The 23,894-nt window shown below is 50.3% G+C and overlaps 1 protein-coding gene across 1 annotated transcript; it reads left to right on the top strand.

The window, feature by feature from the left end:
• The first annotated feature begins 7,758 nt into the window (after positions 1-7,758).
• Orai2 (ORAI calcium release-activated calcium modulator 2) lies at positions 7,759-23,520 on the top strand. Its single transcript, XM_051204970.1, has 3 exons — positions 7,759-7,884; positions 14,805-15,042; positions 19,893-23,520. Exons 2-3 carry the CDS (start codon positions 14,818-14,820, stop codon positions 20,418-20,420), a joined length of 753 nt encoding a protein of 250 aa, XP_051060927.1. The 5' UTR covers positions 7,759-7,884; positions 14,805-14,817; the 3' UTR covers positions 20,421-23,520.
• The last annotated feature ends 374 nt before the right edge of the window (positions 23,521-23,894 follow it).

Genomic DNA, 23,894 nt, shown 5'->3' with positions numbered 1-23,894 from the left:
TCCTGTTGTGAATCGCCTATTCATTAAACTTTGTCCGTAGCCCACAAATACTTGCATTGCTTTTACAGTGGCCGGCAACACGTTCCCCGATGGGGCTGAATGAATCAGCCCCACTTGTTTCAGCTCATAACATCGAATCGGTCTGTCTAATGGCCAGTGTTGTGCGCCCTTTGGTTCTCTTGGCAGCGTTGCTGCTTAAAGATCTCTCCAGGTGTTGTGCTAGGATGCTAAGTAGTGTTTCCTAGAGCCAGAGTCCTTGCCTTTCTCCCTGTAATAGTATTTGTCAACTTGGCACAAATGACATCCCTGGGAAGAAGGAGCTGAAGTGGAGCTTCAAGGCCTCCATCCGGGTGGCCTGGGGACATATCTGTGGATCATTTTCTTGATTGATGACTGGTGTGGGAGGGCCTAGTCCACTGTGGGCAGTGCCATCCCTGGGCAAGTGGGCCTGGGTTGTATAAGAAAAGCTGGAAGAGCCAGTAAGCAGCATCCCTCCATGGCCTCTGCTTCAATTCCTGTCTTGGTTTCCCTTGATGATGGACTGTGAGCTTTGAGCCAAAGAACCCATTCCTTCCCGGGTTGCTTTTGGTCAGTGTTTTCCACAGCAGCAGAGAAGCAAGGGCCTGCCCCTTCCCCTCACCCATGTCAGTGTCCACCAGCATCTTCCTTGCCAAGTTGGCCGCAGTGACCTTGTCCACGGTCATGTACAGTCAGCACTCCTGACAGTGCTGTCTGCTTCCTGTCCTGTCTTCCTTGCTCAAGCCCCTGCGAGTTAGGTGACCCTGCTGTCCTCTGTCCACAGCAAACCCCAAGACAGCCTGTCTTCAAGTGTCAAGCTAACCGGTACATTCTGAGTCTGAGGTCTCTTCCCCACTAAGAGCCCCACACATCTGTGTTCCAAAATCACTTAATGGTGTCCCAGGGGTGTATGACATATCTAAAGCCTACTGTAGGAGAAAAGGAATCATGTTCTTCCATGTTCTTGCCATGGAAGGAAACTGCGACACCATGCACACACTAACTTAGGAGCCGGCTCACCTGTTCCCTAACTTGTGCCTCATGTCTCCATACACACCTGTAGCACCTTGAGCCTGATGGGGCCAATGTGGCCTTTAATCACCATAGCCTGCCAGTCCTCCATCAGAAATAGCGGTCTCACATGCTCAGTTCCAGTGGCTTCCCTCTGGCCTCAAACCCTCCCTGGTGCCAGCACCAAGTTCAGGACATGATGGACAATGTCTAGGAAACGTAAGGAAACCAGAGACTGAAAGCCAAAAGGAACCTTGTCAAGCTTGACCAACTGATGTGTCAGGACATCTGTCTGCAGGGGAGCCCACTTCAGAATCCATTGAGATGGCTCAGTGGGTGAAGGTGCCTGAGTTAGACCCCAAGTACACAGGAAGGAAGCTTGTAATCCCAGCACTTGGGAGGCAGAGGCAGGAAAGTCAGGAGTTGACAGTCATCCTCAGCCACACAGCAAGTGGAGGCCAGCATGTTTTACATGAGACCTTGTCTTAGAAAAGCCAATAAATACTCTGGCTCCTAGTCATGACCTCAGTTTTTTGATTCATTACAGTTATTTTTTTTTTTTAAGATTTATTTATTTGTTATGTATACAGTGTTCTGCCTGCATGTATCCCTGCAGACCAGAAGAGGGCACAAGATGCTATTATGAGGTGATTGTGAGCCACCATGTGGGTGCTGGGAATTGAACTCAGGACCCCTGGAAGAGCAGCCAGTGCCCTTAACCTCTGAGCCATCTCTCCAGCCCCGATTCATTACAGTTATGATCATGAGCGCAGGGGAGGGAAATGGAAGTCAGTAATCGCGAGAATTGGACTGGCCAGAGTTATTCCCACCCACCTAGAGAAATGTTGAATTGAAGCAAGTATCCATTCTTTTTTTTTGTTTTTTGTTTTTTGAGACAGAATCCGTAATAGGGTTTCTATTGCTGGGAAGAGACACCATGGCCACAGCAACAAAGGAAGAACAAAGGAAAAACAGTGAATGGAGGCTGGCTTACAGGTTCAGAGGGTTAGTCCATTTGTCCTAGCAGGAAGCAAGGTGGCTTGCAGGCAGGCATGGCGTTGGAGAGGTAGCTGAGACTTCTAGATCTGGGTCTGCAGGCAGCAGGAAGAGACAGTGAGCCACTAGGCCTGTCTTGAGCTCCTGAGACCTCAGAGCCCAGCCCCCACCCCCATTAACACACTTTCCCCAACAAGGCCACACCCCTTAATAGTGCCACTCCCTGTGAGCCTGCTGTCTGTTTTCATTCAGACACCACAGGTCTCACTGTGTAGCCCTGGCTGGCCTAGAATTCACCAGGTTGGCCTCAAACTCACAGAAATCCATCTGCAATTAAAGGTGTGTCCCACCCACCCTGCAAAAAGCCATGAGTACTTATTTGTTTACAGCTTTAATCTTTGTCATTTAATCAATGTCAAATTGATTTAAATGAGTATTTTAGTTTTACTTCTCATACTATGTTTGATTGTTTTGAGACAGGGGTTTCTCTGTGTAGTTCTGTATACCAGGCTGGCCTCGAACTCCTGTAGATCCACCTGCCTCTGCCTCTGCCTCTGCTGGGGACTACAGGTGTGCGCTACCACTGCCCCAGCCTGATAACTTTTTAAAAACCCAACAAAAAACATATTAGACATGGATAGCTTACAATTTGTGTTAAAGTCCCTCATTGTAGGGAAGTCAAGACGGGAACTGAAAAGAGCTACTGCTTCACATCTACAGTCCAGAGCATAGAGACATGAATGCACGCTTGCTCACCTGTGCTGAGCTCTGCTTCTCCCCCGTGCCTAGGGAATGATCCCACTCACAGTGGGCTGGGTCTCCCCACATCAGTTAACTTAGAACAATTTGGGACTTGAGAAGGCTCAACAGCTAAGAGCAGTGGTTATTCTTTCAGAGGACTTGGAATCTGATCTTTCTTGTGCTGTCTGAAGCATGGCATGCACCTGGTGCACAAACATACATTCAGGCGAACCTAGCACATAGGGTGTGAATAAGAATGCCCCCCATAGGGTGTTTGAATATTCAGTTCCTAACTTGTGGACTGTTTAGGAAGGATTAAGAGATGTGGCCTTGTTGGAGGAGTTGTATTGCTGGGGGTGAGCTTTGACGTTTCAAAACCCCACACCATTCCCAGTCTCTACCCTCTCTGCTTCCATCTTGTGGATAAGATGTAAGCTCTCAACTACTGCCCTGCCTGCCTGCCTGACTGCCACCATGTTTCACACCATGATGGACAGACATGTACTAACCCTCTGAAAGTGTAAGAAAATCCCAATTAAATGTGTTCTTTTATAAGTTGCCTTGGATACCTTGAATCCAAGTGCTTGGGTGGCAGAGGCAGGATTGTTGTGAATTCTAGGCTAGCCTAGACTACAGAGTTCAGGACAGCCAAGCTTAAAAAAAAAAACAAAAAGACAGCTTCCCACATATGTGACCACAAGCCAAACCAAAGTAGACAGTCCTTCATTGAAACTTCCTGGTGATTCTAAGTTGTGTCAAGTTGACAAGACTTCTATTTAATGTGTAGTGGTGTTTTGCCAGCATGTATGTCTGTATGAGGCTGTCAGATCTTGGAGCCCCGTGGATCTTGGGGCTCTCCAGCTCCCAGACTTTTTTTTTTTTTTTTTTTTTTTTTGGACAAGTTTTTTTTGTTGTTGTTTTTTTGTTTTGTTTTGTTTTTTACATGTGTGTATATTTTACCTGCATGTATGTATGTGCACCCCATGCCCGGTGTCCATGGAACAGTAAGAGGGTGTTGGGTCCCCAGGAACTGGAGTTCCAGATGGTTGTGAGCCATTGTGTGGGTGTTGGGAACAGAGCTCATGTCCTCTGGAAGAATAGCAAATGCTCTTTACCAGTGAGCCATCTCTCCAGCCCTAACAATTAAAATGAACCATGACAAGGAGTGACTCTTCTGGGACTTTGCAGGACCAGGGCCTTGGCTGCTTCCCAAGGCAGCACAGGAGGTTATGTAGAAACTGCTTTTCCTCCTGGCCCAAGAACCAAGCAGGCTTTTTCCTTCTCCCCTTTGGAACTTAATTTCTGTTTACTCTCTGGCGTCCTCCACTAAAGTGAGCTTTAATTACCATATATTAGCATGTATTTCCATAAAGAGAACACTCTTAGAAATCAACCTGGAGGGAGTCCAGAGAGGCCCTTTTCAGCTTCCTCATTCCGTAGAATGTAGTAAATGTTTACTGAAAGCCAAGCAAGTGCTCAGTGAGAGGCTGGGGTATGGTGGAGACGGATGCTGGTGGACTTCGAGGGCCTCTTAAGGAGACCTATTACCATGGAGTGTGGACTGGAAGGGAGTTAGGGGGAGGGCCCTGGCAGTGACGCCCCCAGAAGTGTCAGGGAGAGTCCAGAGACTTTGAACAGAAGGACTGGCTGGCCAGGGAGGACAAAAGCCCAGAATGATATAAAATGGGCTGTAGGGGCTGGAGAGATGACTCAGTGGTTTTGAGAGATTGCTGCCCTTGGAGAGAACGGAGTTGTGAGCACCCACAGCAGGCAGTTCACAACCAACTGCCTGGAACTCCAGCTCCAGGGGATCTAATTTCCTTCCTCTTCAGGCATCCTTACACATGCGTGCATGCGTGCATAATGTGTGTGTGCATACATGCATAGTGTGTGTGTGAGAGAGAGACACAGAGAGACACAGAGAGAGAGACTGCATGAGCACACACACAATTTAAAATCTTAAAAAAAAAAGAAGCTGGGCAATGATAGTGCACTCAGGAGGCAGAGGCAAGTAGATCTCTGTGAGTTCAAGGCCAGCCCAGTCTACAGAGTGATTTCCAGGGAAGCCAGGGGTATACAGAGAAACCCTGTCTTGAAGGGGGAAAATTATCATGGGGACAGCAAAGGGTCTGAGGGTGTGATTTATTTGGTAGAGTGCTTGCCTGCATGAAGCCCTGGGTTCCATCCCCAGCACCAAACAAACCAGCCATGGCAGGGCATGCCTATAAAGCCTGGCCCTTGAGAAGACAAATGTCAGAAATTCAAAGCCATCTGTTAACTACATGGCAAGTTTGAGGCTAGCCTGGGCTACATGGGAGAATCTGTCTCAACACACAAACTCTGCATGACATCACTGAGATGCCTTCTCAGCTTGAATGGCCTTCCTGTGGACTGCCTGCTGAGGGTGGGGAAGGAAGAGATGCCAGCTCTGCTAAGAAGTGAGATGGGGAAATCTGAAGGTCGGGGTTAAGAAGATAGCTGGCCAGGTGGCGGTGCACGCCCTGAATCCCAGCAATCAGGAGGCAGAGGCAGGTGAGTGAGGCCAGCCTGGTCTAAAACGTCTAGGACAGCCAGGACTATTGCACAAAGAAACCCTGTGTTGGGGGTTGAGGTGGCTGGAAGGTCCCCAGCCAGGAGGAAGGAGGTGGAAGAGAGAAGGGCTGGGTCTCAGCAAGACCCAGGGAGAGGATTGGTGGGGCTGTAAAGTAAGTGAACAAGAAAGGCCAGAGTAAGTACTATGATTTGCTGCCCCCCCCAAGCAGTTTAATCCCCCAGATTTTAAATAATAGCATTATGAGGGTGGGAATGTAATCTACCTATGTGTTCAGAGGTGGGGCCTTTGGAAAGTGATTAGGTCATTAGGGTGGGGCCACTGCAGTTGAATCCTGGTGACTTTATAAGGAAGAGAGAGACTACAGCATGACGGGTGCACATCCTTACCATATGAGACAGTCCAGGTAGGGCTCCCACCATGCTGCTAGAACCTCTGTCTCCACAAGTGCAAGCCAAAATAAACTTCTTGTCTTTGTGACATAGCCTCAGGCATTCTGTTAAACTGCAAAAGTCTGACCAGTGTGCTAGGATGTTTGATAGTAAGTTTTTACAGTAGACCAAGCTAGGGAAGCACACCAGGTAGACCGTGAGTGACGGGGATACAGTGAAGAGTCAGTTGACTGGGCATGCTGACCACACAAACCATGAGATGATGCTATGGTATAAGACTTAGGCTTCATTGGAAAGCAAGGAACAGGATTCATTGGTTGAGGGAGAATATGCTGTATACTTTCATTATGTGTGTCCAAGAATTGGTGTTGAAGACAGGCTGGCTGAAGCTTTAGGAGAAGTACAGGGACCAGCGAGATGGCTCAGTGACTAAACAGTACTTGCTGGCAAGCCTGACCCCTGAGTTCAATCCACACAGTGGAAGGAGAGAGCTGACTCCCACAAGTTGTCCTCTGACCTCCACATGTGTGTTTGGCACACAACACCACCCCCACTAAATAAATAAAATGCAATTAAGGTTTTTTTTAAGTAAAGGAAGTAACTTGCCAAGACTAACCAACTCCAGGCAGACGGCCCAGATAGCACTGCAACGCCCCAAGAAGAGACCCTGCATCCTGAACCTCCTTCCTTCTGTGTAACCCCTCATCAACTTCCCGGAACCCTCCAACTGCCAGGGCCTGCCTTTAAACCCGACACCATACATAGCTGGCTCCCTTCATTCTAGGGACAAAGTAAACCAAACAACACTAAATGCTGTTGCCTGTGCTTGGTTAGCAGAATGGCTCCTCGGAGGACTGGTAATTACAGTTGGCATTTCATTTTTGTCCAGGCATGCCAGATAATTGTGCTAGTGGTGGAGAAGCCTTGCTGCCTGGCACTATTACATCCCATTCCAAAGCCAGGGTTTCTAATAACCGCAATAAGCAAAAACCCCTTGTCAGAAAGAATGACATCCATGATGCAACGGCTGGGGTTTACCAAATGTCTCCTTCCTGTTTTCATTTGCTCAAACTTGAGGTCGGCAAGTCGCCTGGTAGTTGCCCTGAGAAAACAAGTGGAGCTGGGCAGCAGCAGATCCTGTGAGGACCGGTGCTGCCAGGTGGGTTGGCACCAGGAGGGAGGGATTGGTTTCCCTTGTCCTAAGTGAATGGGCTCGGTGACTCAAGTAGAAACTGCTGTCAGCGTCTCTACTCTCCCAGTTATCAGGAAACTTGGACACGAGTGGAATTTTTCCTTCCTTTGGGTAAATGTGTCACAGTCCAATACTATTGCGATAGATGGAAAAATCCTATATAGAGTGCGCAGCAGCATCCTCCCAGGCTAATAGGAAGCAGTCTGGGGGGCCACAAGGCACCCACCTGGATGCTGATGCTGTCCCTTCTTGTTTCTCAGAGTTACCTAGTGTGCACTTCCTGTTGAGACCGTTCCTGCTTGAGTTTCTCGGTTGTAAAACCTCAGATCTCACCAACAAGAGCAGGGGGGTGGCTGCAGCAGGGAGTGGAAGGTCGTGCCCCGCCGCAGCGTCCAAATGCCCCTTCTGTGCCATCCATGAAGTGCCCAGAGCTCAGCAATTAGTGCATGCCCCTTACACGGGTACTATATGGTTTTCAGTCTTGCTGGAACCAACCTGGGTGGCCACAGTTGTGCATGGCGACACTGCACAACCTGAGTAAACCAGGATGTAGCCAAGCTGAGCCTTCGTAGCTTACCTCTTCCCACTCTGCAGTGTTCTCGCCCTGTCCCCACCTCTCCATGCTGCCTACGACAGCCGCTGGGCATCCCCTACTGATACTCTGCTAGGAGCAGAGCTCTCCCACGCTCTGACCTACCCACCTGGGCCCCACGAGGATGACAGCACTTTGCTAGGGCGAAGACCACCTAGATCTTGGAGGAGAGGTAGGTCCCCACCCAGCTCTTCAGGTCACATGGTCCGCGGCGGGACCCAAGGGTGGGTCACGTGACGGCGGCGCGCCGTTGCCTAGGCAGCGGCTGCGGGCGGAAAGAGGGAGGGGGCCGGTCCTCCACCCTGGCCCGGCCGCAAGGCCACCCGACCGCGACACAGACGCCAGCCACGAGCGGGAGCCGGAGCCAAGCACTGAGGGCTTGGGAGCCGGGGTGAGTGCTGGGGGGGGGGGCGTTCATCCTTCTTTTGTCTCGGGGACAGAAGAGGGTCCCCTCCCAGCTAGGGGCACGAAGGATTTGGATTAGGGATTTTGAACGGGGAGACTGAGCTTCTTCGTAGGCATGGGATGGAGAGGAAGGGACAGGATGGCGTGACCCCAATCCCTTGCTAGCCTTGGTTGAGCACAGTGTCAGAGGACTCGGAGCTTGGGGCTGCCAGCTGATTCTCACGTCCTGCAGCAGGAGGGACTTCCCTAGAGTAAGGGACAGAGGGAAGTGCAGGTGGCTGATTCTGGCAGGCCGCTGCACCTCTCAGGCGTGTAGGTGACAAGAAACATTTCCCGTGCCCCAAATGTTTAGAGGAAGTTAAAATAGGCAGACTCCATAACCTGCTGCTTCAAACAAGCCTGACGTGAGGATGGCTTGTTAGCAGTCTCACCGTTTGTTTCTACAAAACCTCATTTTTCTTCTGCTCTTTATAGAAAAAAAAAAAAAAAAAAAAAAAAAAAAAAAAAGCAAGCTTCAGTCTGCCTAGCAATTCTTAGAGCTGGTGCTGTATGACAGACAGACATGTGCGCTCCATCTTGTCTCACCACTCCCCCTCCAGCCCGAGCTTCGAGTGTGTAAGACAGACTCTGCTCCTCCCCCACAGGGACCAAGATAGGCCCTAGGAGTATAGAGAGTGGGTTTGAGGTGGGGGCCAGTGGTACATGCCTATGATCCCAGTACTCAGGAGATGGGACAGGACAGTCCCAAGTTCCAAGTCAGCCTGGACTGCACAGCAAGACCCTGCCTCAAAACAAAACCACTGGTAGGAAAGAGGTCCGGTGGGAGCTGCAGATCCAGCTCAGTTAGCTGAATATTTGCCTAGCGTGCAGAAAGCCCTGGTCCAATACCCAGCACCATGTAAGCCAAGCATGTAATTGTAGCATTTGGAGACAGAGACAGGAGCATCCAGAGTTCAAGGCCATCCTTGGTTACATTTTGGGACAACCTGGGCTACATAAGTCTCTATCTCAAAAAAAAAAAGAAAGAAAGAAAGAAAGAAAGAAAGAAAGAAAGAAAGAAAGAAAGTGGATTTGAACCTCCTGGGCTAATCACAGTGGAGGGTGTCTCATCTACTTACAGGACCTGCAGCTGTGTCTCAAGACTCAGATGGAGGCAGGAGCTCTCATGCCCACTCCTAACCACTCTGGGGCTGTCTGCATACACTAGGTTAGCCACACTCTCAGACTGGAGCCCAGGACCTTCATCATTTGCAGCCCCTGGGTAGCCATCTTCCCTCATGGGTCCTTCCTATCCTTTGATCTCCTGGGACTGGAGTCACAGATGGTTGTGAGCCACCACATGGGTGCTGGGAATGGAACCTGGGTTCTCTGGAAGAGCAGTTTGCTCTTAACGGCTGAGCCACCTCTCCAGCCCCTCCATAAGCCATTTCACTGGGTTAAAGGTAGTCTATCACGGAGAGACTTGGCAGTGACCGTAGACAGTGACTATTCCCGTCCCTGTCTCCCACCATGTCCCCATGCCCTCGCATTGCTGAAGAAAGTCCACTATAGTCCTACTGTGTGTCTGCAACTAGCCCTGTGGTGCTGCCCTAGACCTCAAGAGTCTTTAGTCTCCTTGTCTTTCAATCAGCCAACCTTCATGCCCCACCCGCAGGAGGATGGTAGTCTTCCTAACCATGGCTTCGTCTTCCTGCCTCTCAGAACCCGCCATATGGGTAACGTCTTGTCTTGGGTGGAGGGTCTGTTTTTGGTTTTGTTTCTTTGCTTGAGATTTTATTTTTATGTTTGCTTATATGTGTGTCTTGTGTGGGGCATGTACATACACATGGGTGCAGGTGCCTGTAGATGCCACTAGAGGGCATCAGACTCCTGGAGCTAGAGTTACAGGTGTTTGTGAGCTGTCTGACTCAGAATGCTGGAAAGCTAACTCTGGTCCTCTGCAAGAGCAGTATAAGCTTTTATGCCCTGAGCCATCTCTCCAGTGTCCAGAAGGTCTGTCTATGCCACATTGTCTTTTCTACCCCTGTCTATATGCTCTAACGTGGGTCTGCATGTGACAGGCATCCAGTCCTTCTGTTTCCCCCCTTACCACTGAAGCAGGTAGCTAACTGGGTAAGAGTGTTTCCCATTTGTCTGGCTCCCCTACTGGGCAGTGAGGTCTTTGAATCTTTGAAGGTAGAGATTCAGTCTCTCGTGGGGTTTCTGTTTGGTTTGGTTTTTCACCTCATCCTGCATGGGTTGGTCCTAGAACCCTGACTAGAGCAACATGGGAATGAAGAAGGGACAGACACACAGATCCAGGTACAGAAAAGCTGGGATTAGGCAGGCCATGCCCACTCTGATGCAGCAGCTACACAGCAGCCTGAAACCTCAGTGAGTTTGTTATGTATAGTACAAGGAGAGGGGTTAGTCTCAGTAGGATGTCTCTGTAGGGCTGCAGGGCTGCGTCCCTGTCCCCTACCTTAGGGAAGTTCCTGAAGCTGCAGGACCTGGGAAGTGGCCGGCAGCCCCAACCTCCGAGTCCTCTGACCCTGCATTCCACCAAAGGGTGTCAAGGATTGCGGGAAAGCTGCAGTTGCCAGTTCTCCGCATACTAGTCAGCCATTTGTAGACATTATTATCCACTTGGAGCGGAGAAAGGTGCTGCCACACCTCTGAGCTTCACCTGGAGGACGGCTTGCCAATTCCCATGGCTCGGCTCTGAGGCCTTGGCCCTTGTCAACAGAATGTGTTCACTCAGGACTCCATCAACTCCTTACATGTTCACTCAAGGCTTCCTTGGCTCCCCATAACTTTTGTTTGTTTGAGTTTTGTTCTGCTTTTGTTTTTGTTTTGAGACAGAACCTCCTACAGCCCAGGCTGAGCTTGAAGTTATAGCAGAAGATGGCCTTGAACTCCTAATCTCCCTGCCTCCACCTTCCCAGTGCTGGGATTTCGGGTGTGCACCATTCCGCCCAGTTTTACACCATGCTGGGGATCCTACCTAAGGCTGGGTAAACCTTTTACCTCTGAGCCACATCCCAGCCCCTCACTGGAGGATGCTTGCTAGGCAAGTGCTCTACCACCAAGCCACACCCTAGGCCCTCCTTCATCTTTGATGTATAAGAACAGTTGTATGAGCATCTGTGGGTACTGGGAGCAAGGATTGCTTTTCACAACTCTCTCTCTGTACTATTTCCCCCAGACTTCAGGCTTCATTCTGTGTTGTAAAGGGGTGAGGTGGGGGAGGGGAGTTCATTTCCAAACTGTGACATATTCAGTCATTTGGAGCTAACCCATGGAATGGTGAGAAGTATTTATCTGAATCTCCTCCAAAAGAGGAAACATCCCTTGAGGAGGAGATTGGGCACAGTGCTGCTAGCTGCAGGTGTGGGTGGCATGTGACCCTAGTCCTCAAGTTGTCATTCCTGTAAACAGGCCCAAGGCCAGGAGTGGTGGTGCCAGCCGTCATCCAGCACTCAGGGGCAGAGGTGGGCAGAGCTTTGTTGTCTGCATAGGACAGTCTAGGCTAGACTAACCAGAGTTAGTCTCTTACACACACACACACACACACACACACACACACACACACACAGTCTCACTCTGCAGCCCACACTGGCCTGAAGCGCTCACTCTTCCTGACTCAGCCTCCACAGTGCTGACATGACAAGCCTACCGTACCACAACCTGCCTGGCTGTGCTCTAACAGCCTTAGGCTCTGAACACCAGAGTTGTCTGATGCCTTTGCCCTTCAGGCTTGTCCTGAAGAGATTAACCACCTGGAATGTGCTGCCACAGGCTACCCTGAGTGAAAGAAACTAGCTAGACTGGCAGCAATAGATTTAGTGGAGATTTGAGGTTAGAGTCAGGCATCTTTTTTTAAGTTTTATTATTTTCATTATGTATCTATGTAGGGGGCTATGCACATGAATGCAGGTGCCCACAGAGGTCAGATTCCCCTGGGCTTACAAGTAGTTGTGAGCCACCTGATATGGATGCTAGGAGTCGAACTCAGGTCCTCAGGAAGAGCAGTGTGTGCTTTTAACCACTGTGCCATCTCTCTGGCCCGTCATACATATACATCTTAACAGATCACACTTGAGCTTCATTACATGTCATTGCCAGACCCAAAGTCTCCTAGGAGTGAGCCCAGAGATCTTTGATCTGTGTGTCTCTATAAAGGGTGCAGGGTGTGGTGGTGCACACCTGTAATTCCAGCACTCAGGACAGAGGCAAGCAGATCGCTCTGTGAGTTTGGAGCTAGCCTGGGCTACATAGTGAGTTCCAGGACAGCTGGGAATGTAGAGAGACCCTGCCTCAAAATAAAGCATGCTCATGTTAGTTGATGGATTCTCCCTCTCTTCTTCTCCACCCCCTCCTCCCCTCCACTTTTAATTTTGAGACAGGGTCTCTATATGCAACCCTGGCCAGGCTCCTCTTAAAACACAGTTCTTTTACACTTCTTTCTTTTGTGGAGGTGTAAAAATGCACATTCCATAGTGTGTGTGCGGAGGTCAGAGGACAACTTGTGGGCATCTATTCTGTCTCTCCACAATGTAGATTCCAGGGATCAAACTCGGGTCATCAGGCTTGGTGGCAAGGCTGCAGAGCTGTCTCTCTGGCCCTCACGTCACTTTGATACAGGGCTCCATGCAGCCCAGTTCAGGAGCTAAAGAGATGGTTCAGTTTAATAACAGCACTTGCTACAAAAGCAAGAGGACCTGTGTTCAAATCCCCAGGGCCTATCTAAAAGCTGGACATGAGCACCTGCCTGTCATCCCAACTACATGGGGCAGAGATGGGAGTATCTGAGGAGCCTGAGAGCCTGTCTCAAAAATTAAGGTGAAAAACAATACAGGGAGACATCTTATATCCCCCTGTAGCCGCACACATGCACACACACACACACACATCATACTTCATAGCACAGCATGGCTGTCAACTTTATAACCTCCTGCCTCCGCCCAGTCTCATTTTTCCTTTTGCTAAAGGTTCCCATTGCAGCCTTGGTGTGGCTCAATTTAGAAAGTAGCTATAGGTTTTGGAGGTGACTTACGGTGTTTAAGATTAGATTTGAGAAGCTAGTATCTGCTGAGAAATGCCCCCCTCACACTGCAAGCAGCTTGGACATTGTGTTCAAGCATTCAACAAGAAACTAGGCCTGGTGAGCAGGCCCGCAATCTCATGTATTACGGAAGCTGAGGCAGGAGGATCAACCTGAGAAGCTTAGCAAAACTGTCTCAAAATACAAAGTAAAAAGGAGAGCAGAAGAGACTGGGGAGATGGTTCAGGAAAGAGCACTGGCTGCTCTTCCAGAGGGTCTGTTTTGATCCTCAGTACCCATATGGCAGCTCACAACCATCTGTCCCCTTCTAGCCTCTGTGGGTACCATGTATGCACATGATGCACAGACACACATATAAGACAGAAAGACAGAGTTTGAGCAGAAAGTATAACTCCTGCCTGCTTAGAATCCCCCAGTGAGGGGCTGGGGTGTGGCTCAGGGGTAGAGCCTCTGCCTAGAGTCCCCCAGTGAGGGCTGAGACCTAGCTTTAGGGGCAGGGCACTTGTTTAGGATCTACCAATAATCAATGTGGATTCTAGGCTGCATTCTACCGTAGAGCCCCTTCCCCACCACCAACCCCTTTCTGAATGTGTCAGTTGCCCATTCCGTGAAGACACCATGGAGGGGGGGGTGCTTGCTGTCAAACTCTGGATTCTAGTCTCACAGATAGGTGCTGCCCTGGGTATCAGGAGAGAGGCGGGCCAACTTTACAGAGAACAGTTTGGCCATTGCACGCTGACCCCCGACTTCTGCAGAGGGTGCTGTGTTCTAGCTTGCAGACTGCCTTAGAGACCAGGGCTACCTTTAGACCCCATGCCTCTACATTTGGACGTGGAAGCCAAGCATAGTATCGTAGGCCTAGAATTATGGCACTCAAGACGCTGAGACAGGACCGTGAGTCTGGGGCCAGCCTAGTCTACATAGCGAGTCACAGCAGAGCACAGGCTGGGGACATGGCTCAGTCATAAAGTGCTTGCCACGTAAGCATGAAGCCTGAGTCTAGTTCACCCATGTCAAGCTGTGCAAGGCAGCATGCACTGTAATCTCCAAACTGGGGAGGTGGAGGCAGGAGGGTCCCTGGGGCTGGGTGGACAGCCACTTTAGCCACATTGGTGAACTCTAGATACAGTAAGTGACCCTGTCTCAAGACACAGTGATTGAAGACACACAGTGTCAACATCTGGCTTTTGTATACATGTACCACACTCATTCACTTGTACACACTAACAAATACACAAGCATACACAGGCACACACTTGTAAGGTTTTGTTTTTGGTTTTTGTTTTGTTTTGTTTTTGAGGCAGGGTTTCTCTGTGTAGCCCTGGCTATTCTGCAATGATTTAGCTCTATAAACCAGGCTGACCTTGAACTCTGTGATCTGCCTGCCCCTGCGCTGAAACTAAAGGTGTATACCAACAACACATAGCTAATGGATAAATCTTTTTTTCCCCTTAAAAAGGTAGACACAATTAAAACAAAGCATAGGGCTAGTGAGCGGTCCCATCCAGTAAGAATGCTTGCTGCTCAATCATGAGGAATGGAGTTCGGATCCCAGTGGAACACTGGCGCTTGCTGGCTTCCAGCTTAGCAGGAGATGAACCCTTAATTCAAAAGGAGACCCTCTGAAGAATAGGCAGGGTGATAGAGAAGGACACCCGATGCCCTCTTCTGGCTTCCACACGTGTACACAGGCACATGTACCCACACACGTGCACATACACTCACACAGGCACACACACACACACACACACAAAGACATGGTTACATATTGAAAACCAAAAACCACAAAAGGCCTCAGACTCTGGTTTTTGCACAAGAACCATCTAAGATGCTCCAACATGTCCTGTCTCTCCCTCCCCCAGCCTGGTTCCCACCATGAGTGCAGAGCTCAATGTGCCCATGGATCCCTCCACCCCTGCCTGCCCTGAGCCGGGCCACAAGGGCATGGATTACCGAGACTGGGTCCGACGCAGCTACCTGGAGCTGGTCACCTCCAACCACCATTCGGTGCAGGCACTGTCCTGGAGAAAGCTGTACCTGAGCAGGGCCAAGCTGAAAGCCTCCAGCCGGACCTCTGCCCTCCTCTCGGGCTTCGCCATGGTGAGTGCAAGGGTGGGGGCTGGGCAAGCCTGGTCCCAGCAAATGAGTTTACTGTGTCTTGCAGTGCTCCAGGGAACACTTTTTCTCCAAACCCTGACTAGAAACTCAGCACTGGGAAGAAGATGGAAACAGCTTAGTGGTACTAACCATGCAAATACGAGGACCTGAGTTCAGTCCCTAGAATTCACAGTGGAAAGTCATTTGACCTCCACAGCACACTCTCTCTCTCTCTCTCTCTCTCTCTCTCTCTCTCTCTCTCTCTCTCTCTCTCTCTCTCACACACACACACACACACACACACACACACACACACACACACACAAAGAAATAAAAAGCAGAGAGCCGGGAGGTGGCTCAGCAGTTACAGCATTTATAGAACAAGCTTGAGGACCAGGGTTCAGATCCCAGAAACCCATGCAAATGTGGCAAGCATGGTGGCTGTCAGTAATTCCAGCCTCAGGAGGCTGAGACAGAGGAGGTCCTCAGAGCGAACTGGCTAGCAGAACTAGCTACGTTGGTGAGCTATGGGTTTGATTGAGAGCCCTGGCCTCAATGGACAACTTGGAAGAATGGTTGAGGATGATTCCCAACATCACCCGAATGCCTCCTCATACATGCACACCCACATTCACGTGCACAAACAAACATGCACACATTCACACCACACACATGCACTCACACACAAATGAATGTGGATAGCATCTGAGGAACAAATCTCAAAGTTAATCTGTGCCCTCCACATGAACACACACACAAAACAAACAAATAAAATAACCAACACCCAAGAGACACAGTCCGGTGGTGGCGCACACCTTTAATCCCAGCACTCGGGAGGCAGAGGCAGGCTGGATCTCTGTGAGTTCAAGGTCAGCCTGGTCTACAGAGCGAGTTCCCTGATAGCCAGAGCTACACACAGAGAAACCCAGTCTCAGAAAACAAACAAAATAGCTCCAGTGAGTAGGGTTTACTGGAAAACTTTGTGTTTTGTTTGCCTCATCTCAGGCATCACCCATGAGTTTGGGAATCTGAGGAACTCAGGGAACTATGGCAGGTGGCCAGCCCAGCTGGAGCTGTAGATGCTGGCCAAATGTGGCCTTCCCCTGGTGACAATGTGGCCGATGCTTCCAGCCTGGCTCCTGACTGCCGCCATCTCTCTGAGTCATCCCAGGACAAGAGTCAGTTAAATCTGCCCCCTGCCCCACAGGGAATTGGCCAGAGGACAGGCTGTAAGGGTTCAGTCTCCCTTTCTGCTCTGTGCTAGGATACCACTGGATAGGAAGTGATTTCTTTCCTTAAGTCAAATAATAGTTTGTTTCCACAACTTCCGTTATCAAACTAGCAGAGCAATGTAAAATAAACATCCTACATGGAAAACCATTGTGGCAGAACATGCTTGGTTGTGAGTGGGCCACAGTTGGGAGAGTTAAACCCTCTGACCAGAAGACCAGACCACACAGGATGGGGCAGAGGCCATCCATCTCTGAGCAATACTTGGGCCTTCTTCTTCTTCTTCTTCTTCTTCTTCTTCTTCTTCTTCTTCTTCTTCTTCTTCTTCTTCTTCTTTCCCTTTCCTTTTCCTCTCTTTTTCTTTGTTTGTTTGTTACTGGAGATCAAATCTATTTCTTTTTATTTTCTATTTTCTTCCTTTTGTTGTTCTGAGGGCCTTTTTCATTTTGATTTTTGTCTTTTTGTGTCTATGACTGTGTTTGTGTGTGTGTGTATGTATGTGCGTGTGTATGTTTTGCTTGTATGTGGATGCACATGTATGTATGAGCAGAGGCCCAAGACTGGGATTGAGAATTGCCCCATGTTCTCTACCAACATAGCTAGTTAATTGAGTGGAGTCTCTCTCTCTCTGTTTCTTTTTGTGTGGATGTTTTCCCTGTATGTGTGTCTGGTGCTCCAGGAGGCTGGAAGAGGGCTTCAGATCCCTGGAAGTAGAGTTACAGGTGGTGTGAGCCACCATGTGAGTGCTGGCAGTCAAACCTGGGTCCTTTGGAAGAGCAGACACTGCTCTTAACCACCAAGTTATCACTCCAGCCCCCAGAGGCAGGGTCTTCCAGTCAAACCCAGAGCCCACCGATGCAGTTAGTCTTTCTAACCATATGCAGATCCTGTTTCCCCTTCCCAGGCCAGCATTGTAGATGAGTCACCATACCCACCCAGCATTTACATGGGTTCTGGGGATCTGAACTCTAGTTCTCAAGCTTCCTGGCCAATCATTTTAAGCCCCAGCCCTAGGACCTTGTAAAAATATTTATTTGTGTGTATGTGTCTCTGTGTGTGAGTACATGCACACATGCATGTGCACCAGGAGGCCAGAAAAGGGCATCAGATTGTTTTCCATCACTTGGATGGAAAGGCAATCCTTTGAGGCAGGGTCTCTCCCGAATGCGGGACTCAAGTAGGTGCAGCTTTAACATCAGTGTTGGGATTCAAACAAATGTTCTCATGGTTGTGTGGCAAACAGTTTTCTTAACTGCTGAGCTATTTCTCGGCCCCTAAAACTACATCCTTGAGTGTACCAGACCATTGCTCTGCCACTGGTTATTTCCCCCGTGGTTTCATCATGCTGAGGATGTATCTCAGTGAGTAGAGAGCTTGCCTCATATACACAAGGCCCCAGCCCTGCACACACCAGGCCTACCTGTAATCCCAGCAGGAGGATCAGAAGTTCAAAGTCACCCTCAACTACATAGTGAGTTCAGTGCTAGTTTGACCTACCATCAGACCATGCTTGGGGGTGGGGAGAGACAGCAATCGTCAGGTGTAGTGTCAATGTGTAGCCTCAAATTCATGATCCTCCTGCCTCAGCCTCCCGATTGACACCACCAGGCCTGGCCTCAAAGATCATTTAATCTTCCCCAGGGCTTACTGGTTACAGTCTATGTAGAGACATGGGGTCTAAAGGAGGCTTTGATCTCTGACAGAACGAGGGATCCCACACAAAAGAGGAGAGTCAGGCACCACCATGGCCAAGCTGTAAGTTGGAGCTACCTCTCTCTCCTGATACTCAGGATGAATCAAAATAATTTGTGTGACTAGAATTCAGAGTTTGGCTCCTCTGACTGGCACTGTTTTCAAGGAACAGGGGACTGTCACCGTCAGAAAGAGCTAGGGGTTGGCAGTGTGGGGAGGGACTCTGCGGCAGAGAGCTGCTCAGCATGCACAGACAGGTATGCTGTCACACTCCTGTCACCTCAGCCCTTACCAGGCAGGAACAGCAGGGTTCAGAGTTCAAAGCCCAGCCTATCTTAGAACTGTGTGTAGACTGACTTGAACTCACAGAGATCCACCTGCCCCTGACTCCCGAGTGCTGGGGTTAAAGGCGGGCACCACCAACACCCAGCTCACAGTGGACTTTCAAGCTCACTTGGAAGAAATGTGTGAGACATCAGGTGCTGCCATTACAGCTGGGACTTGCTCTCGCTGCCCCAGAGTTGCGCAGAACTGCATTTTCCGCGCTACCTTTTGTTTGTTTTAGTTGTGGAAAGTTGAGACATTTTACAGGACTTTAATATAATGAGCTTATTTCCTTTCCATTTTTATTTTTTTATTTGCAGACAGGGCCTCACTGTGTAGACAGGCTGTCCTTGAACTCACTGTGTAGACCCTCTTCCTCCCTAGTGTTTGGATTAAAGGAGCACACCACTCAGTCCCAACCCGGTAGCAGTATATGAATGTGTGTGTGTGTGTGTGTGTGTGTGGGTTGCTGAGGATGGAGCCCAGGGCCTTGTACATATCTGCCAGGCGAGCACTGCACCCTCCAGCCACACCCCCTCACCCCCTCCCCCAGGCAGATGGCTCCCTTTCTCTGTGGGCACAGGCTTGGAACTCACTCCATGAGCAGCTGTCAGTTTTGGACCCAGGCCTTGAGACCATTTGCTTCCCAAACTTTGGAAGACTTTATAGCATCTGACCCAAGGAAACCCTCATCCAAACGAAAGCTTAAGTCACTTGTGAGATTTCCACACAGGTTCTGAGAATGATCAGACAGGGAGTGTGCATTCTGGAGGTGGGGAGGGCAGTCTAGACTTCATGGCAGTCTTGAGTGCATCAACAGGCCTAAAGGAGAGGTCATCCTGATGGTCTAGATACCATGTGAGCTCATAGTAATAACTCATTTCTACTGGTTTTTGTTTTTTTGACACAGGGTTTGTGTATGTAGCCCTGGCAATCCTAGAACTCACTCTGTAGACCAGGCTGGCCTTAAAGTCACAGAGATCCTCCTGCCTCTGCCCCCCCAACCCCTAGTGCTGGGTTGAAGGCATGAGCCACCAACACCCAGCTATTTATTTATTTATTTATTTATTTATTTATTTGTAGATACTTCTAGAAGCAATTTGGAGATACATTTAAGAAGCTTCCTGGTGCCCTTTGCATCCCTTCTGGAAGTTTCCTCTAGTGTGCTGTTAGAGCAGAATCAGGGCCACTAGGCAAAGACGTTTGCTGCTAAGCCCGATGGACTGAGTTCGATCCTTGGAACCCACATTGTAGAAGGAAGAGAAGCAACTTGTGCAGGGTTTCCTCTGCATAAACACAGGATCGAGATATGTGCACACATGCATATACACACAAACATGCATAATTAAAATAAAAACTTTTTAAAAGAAGAAAGAAAAACCACCAAAGTGGATGTGAGCCTAGTGGATTTTCTTAGTCTACCACCGTTAAATCAGGTTCTCACTCAGACTTGGGGGCAGCTGGGGCAAATTGATGACTAAGGCTGGAGGCGTGTCCCTGCAGTATAGTCCTTGCCTAGCATGCCCAGCCCACCCTACTATCCTCCACTTATGGTCATGGCGGGATGCATCCCTGCCCACCCGACCCAACCCCTCCTGTGCCCACAGGTAGCCATGGTGGAGGTGCAGCTGGAGACACAGTACCAGTACCCACAGCCCCTGCTCATCGCCTTCAGCGCCTGCACTACGGTGCTGGTGGCTGTGCACCTGTTCGCGCTGCTCATCAGCACGTGCATCCTGCCCAACGTGGAAGCTGTTAGCAACATCCACAACCTCAACTCCATCAGCGAGTCACCGCACGAGCGCATGCACCCCTACATCGAGCTTGCCTGGGGCTTCTCCACCGTCCTGGGCATCCTGCTCTTCCTGGCCGAGGTGGTACTTCTCTGCTGGATCAAGTTCCTCCCGGTGGACGCCAGGGGCCAGCCAGGCTCCCATAGCCACACCGGCTGGCAGGCCGCACTGGTGTCAACCATCATCATGGTACCCGTGGGGCTCATCTTCGTGGTCTTCACTATCCATTTCTACCGCTCCCTGGTGCGGCATAAGACCGAACGCCACAACCGTGAGATCGAGGAGTTGCATAAGCTCAAGGTGCAGCTGGATGGGCACGAGAGAAGCCTCCAGGTGGTGTGAGTGAGGCCCGCAGGGTTTGGTACAGCCTGCAGGAGAGTGACCCTCAGGCGGTGTTAGCCGCTGGTAGGAGTAGCTAAGGGGCTGTCAGACAAACCCAGGCTTCATGAGAACCACCATGGCGGCGTCACAAGAGCCACAGTGGGGATTGCTAAGCAGACTGCGCAGATGCTGCCCCGTACTTCCATACTCCTCTGATGAATAAGGGCCTAAAGGAGTGAGAATACCATTTTATCCGAGGCCAAAGGAGGAGACGTGATCACATGGCCCTGGGGACTTCCTGGACCAGGGACAAGCTGAAAACACCTTGTCCTGGGAAGGGGCCCAGCACACCAGAGGTCGCGGTAGATCTCAGACATCTGGACCTTGTGATTGGCAGGGCAGGATTGAATTCCCAGGGCCGGCTGGAGGACTGGGGCTCAGTTAGTAGCTTGCCTAGTGTGCAGGAAGCCCTAGGCTTGAACCCAGCAGTACATAAACCAGGCGTGGTCATCCCAGTTCTAGGGAGGTGGAGGAAGGATCAGGAGTTCAAAGTCATCCTCTGCTACATGGTGAGTTTGAGGCTACGTGAGACACAGTCAAAGACATGTGCATGCATGCATGTGAGCACACACATACATACACACATGAAGACTAGGCTGCTGAAGAGGGCAGAGATGAGCTCAGGGCTGGCACAAGGGGTAGGTAGCATGGCTCATAATGACACACAGGGATGAGGTGACTGATCTATGGTTCAGCTTGGTGCTTTCCTCCAACTCTGGAGGGTATCACAGAGTGTTGAGGGCCCAGGGGCACACACAGCTCAACAAGGGTAATGGATACCATTATTGAAATCAGTTCTCTGGTCCTAGAGAGATGGGCCCAGTGTAAGAGGCTTTCAGGGTTGAGGATAAATGTCCCCAGAGCCCTCCACCACTGAGATCAGAGATGGTCACACACACACTATGTGCAGCAGGCTCTCCCATGCAGAGGTGTTCACCTCTTAGCCACAAAACGGGCTTAAGCCAGCCACCCCTGTGGACTGTGTCAACACAGGCAGGGACACAATCTCAGAGACCAGCCAGCTCAGCTTCCTGCTGCCTGTGGTGGCAGATGTTGAGAGGATAAACTGGAGGGACTTCCTGTTTAGCACAGCCTTTAGCCTGGTCTGGCCTGGGGCTTGGGCCCTGTCAACTGCAGAGGGGACCTCGACTCGCTGTTGCTGGCCCTGCCAGGTCTGTCAGCGTAGGTCCCTGCCCCCATGTTTGCACAGCTGCGCATGAGTTTGGCATCTGGTCACCCGGCTGGTGTTAGCCTCCATACCCAAGCACCAGCTTGCATGGGAACACTGTTTACCCATTTCTGCAGCATCACCCAGACAAGGCTTTGACTCTATATAAATGGTCACTGGGCTCCTGCAAGTGCCACTTCCGTTTCCTACATCAGCTTGTCTCTGCAGTCTAGGTTTGGTGCTGTGGAATCCTGAGGGGGCAGCCTGGAGTCTCTGGAAATGGGTCACACTGTTGAGCATAAACTTCAACACACAGAGGGCCCAGGGGAGCCTGTGGAGAATCTTCCTTGTAAACTGTGACATCTTTGGGGAACTAGGACATGGTGTCCTATGAACCCAGGAAATTGCCCTCTGTTTTTCAAAGGTGTGTCCTTCAATACCCCCCACCCCTGCAGACATCTGTCTTGAGACCCCTTGAGGTCTTAGACCTCTGTGCTTTCCTGGGGTCTTTGGGAAGGCCAGCTTAGTTGAGTTGTTTGTTTTGCTGAAGGATGCTAGAATCATGGGCAGGCGAGATGGCTCAGAGGGTAAAGGCACTTGCCACCAAGCCTGGAGACCTGAGTTCAGTCCCCATCTTCTGACCTACACACAAATAAATATAGTAAGAACACTGATTTAATATTACATGATAAGATGGCATCTGTGTCCCAGCAGGGAAAAGACAGGATGTGAGCGCCTCTCACTGCTGCACACCTCTTGAAACACCATGTTGAAGGCTGAGGATGTAGCTCAGAGAGTAGTGTGTTTGTCCGGCATACATGAAGCCCTGGCCTTGATGTCCAGCACCACATAAACCAAACTTGGTGGGATGCATCTGCAATCCCAGCATTCAGGTGGTGGAGGCTGGAGGATCAGGAGTTCAAAGTCATAACGAGCTCAGGGCCAGCCTGGACTGCTCAGACTCTATCAAAGCAGTCGGACGTGAGGGAGGGTGCCTGCAGATGGCTCACTGGGTAGGGGCATCTACTGTTCTTGCAGAAGACCAGATCAGTTCCCAGCACCCACACAAGGCAGCTCACGACTGCCCCGTGACTCTACTTCCAGAGGCTCCAGTGTCCTCTTCTGGCCTCTGCAGGCACCCACACGTGTACATATGTACACATACAAAATAAAAAGAGGGAGTTCCTGTTGGATATTGAACCCATTACTTCCGCCCATTTTCTGAGACCATTTGGTGTCTCAGCTCTTGGCATGCCCGGCACTTAATGCGGTGTGTAACTCCTGTAGTCCCTCATGCTCTCCCTTTTAGTCTTCCCATGGGACCACCATCAGTGTGTAAACGGAGGTGACCACCCATGAGGTCCCTGGTGGTGGGCAGAAGTCACAGGGCCACTCCAGAACTTTGTCAGGAGGATAAGATCTCACTGTGAGCAGTGGCAGAAGCCAGCAGAGAGGCTGAAGGCTGGAAATTCCCTTTCTGGAAGCATAACCTGATTTCAGGTCTCATTCTAGCCAGTCACGTGGCTAGAACCACAGTGGGCCCCCTGGGGCCTACACAGGCTTGCCCTAATTTCATCTATCCAAGATGCAGCCCTACCTGGTGCTTAAGGGATCAGTGTCCTCAGACACACCAAGGCCCTTCCCAACGTAACATATGGCCTCCCTGTACCCTTGACCACGAAGTCTCCAAATTCAAGCGTTTCTATTTAAGAAACTTTAAAGGCAGAATGTGATTAGTGTCTTCCAGGAAGGTCTACTAAGATAGTCCCAGAGGACTCGGGACTATCTGTGCCACCATTTCTGCAGGACACTGTAGGTAGCGCCAGTCCTGTGTGTGGATTTTTTAGCAGTTGCCCTGGATTGAACTGAATAAACTGATAAAGCTTTTCAAAACTGTGCTTTTGAGAAGTGTGTGCCATGGTTCAGGTCTCTGTCCCAGGGCCTGCCTGAGGGCAGAGTGAGCACAGGACCTCCTGGAATGGGCAGGCAGGCTGCTGGGAGCCAGGCATACATTGAGTGAGGTCTCTGTGGACTGGACCTGGGAACCTTGCACTTGGCAGCAGTTCTGAAGATGGGGAAGGGAAAAGGGGGGCCCGATGTGGGTGGCTGAGCTCAGCAGAAACCATCGGGACAGGTCAGCTACATTTCTCAGGGTTCTAGGAGTCCTGAGGTGTTGTTCCTCCGGTTCCTGTGGCTCCAGAGCCTCTACCCAGGTCACCCACTGGGGACACCAACAAAAAGACACCCAGGACATTGTAAAAGCTGCC

Source organism: Phodopus roborovskii, unplaced genomic scaffold, assembly GCF_943737965.1.
Source record: "Phodopus roborovskii unplaced genomic scaffold, PHOROB, whole genome shotgun sequence".
NCBI classification, from domain to species: domain Eukaryota; kingdom Metazoa; phylum Chordata; class Mammalia; order Rodentia; family Cricetidae; genus Phodopus; species Phodopus roborovskii.
Note: the sequence above shows the minus strand (reverse complement) of the source record. Positions and strands in the feature narration are given on the sequence as shown.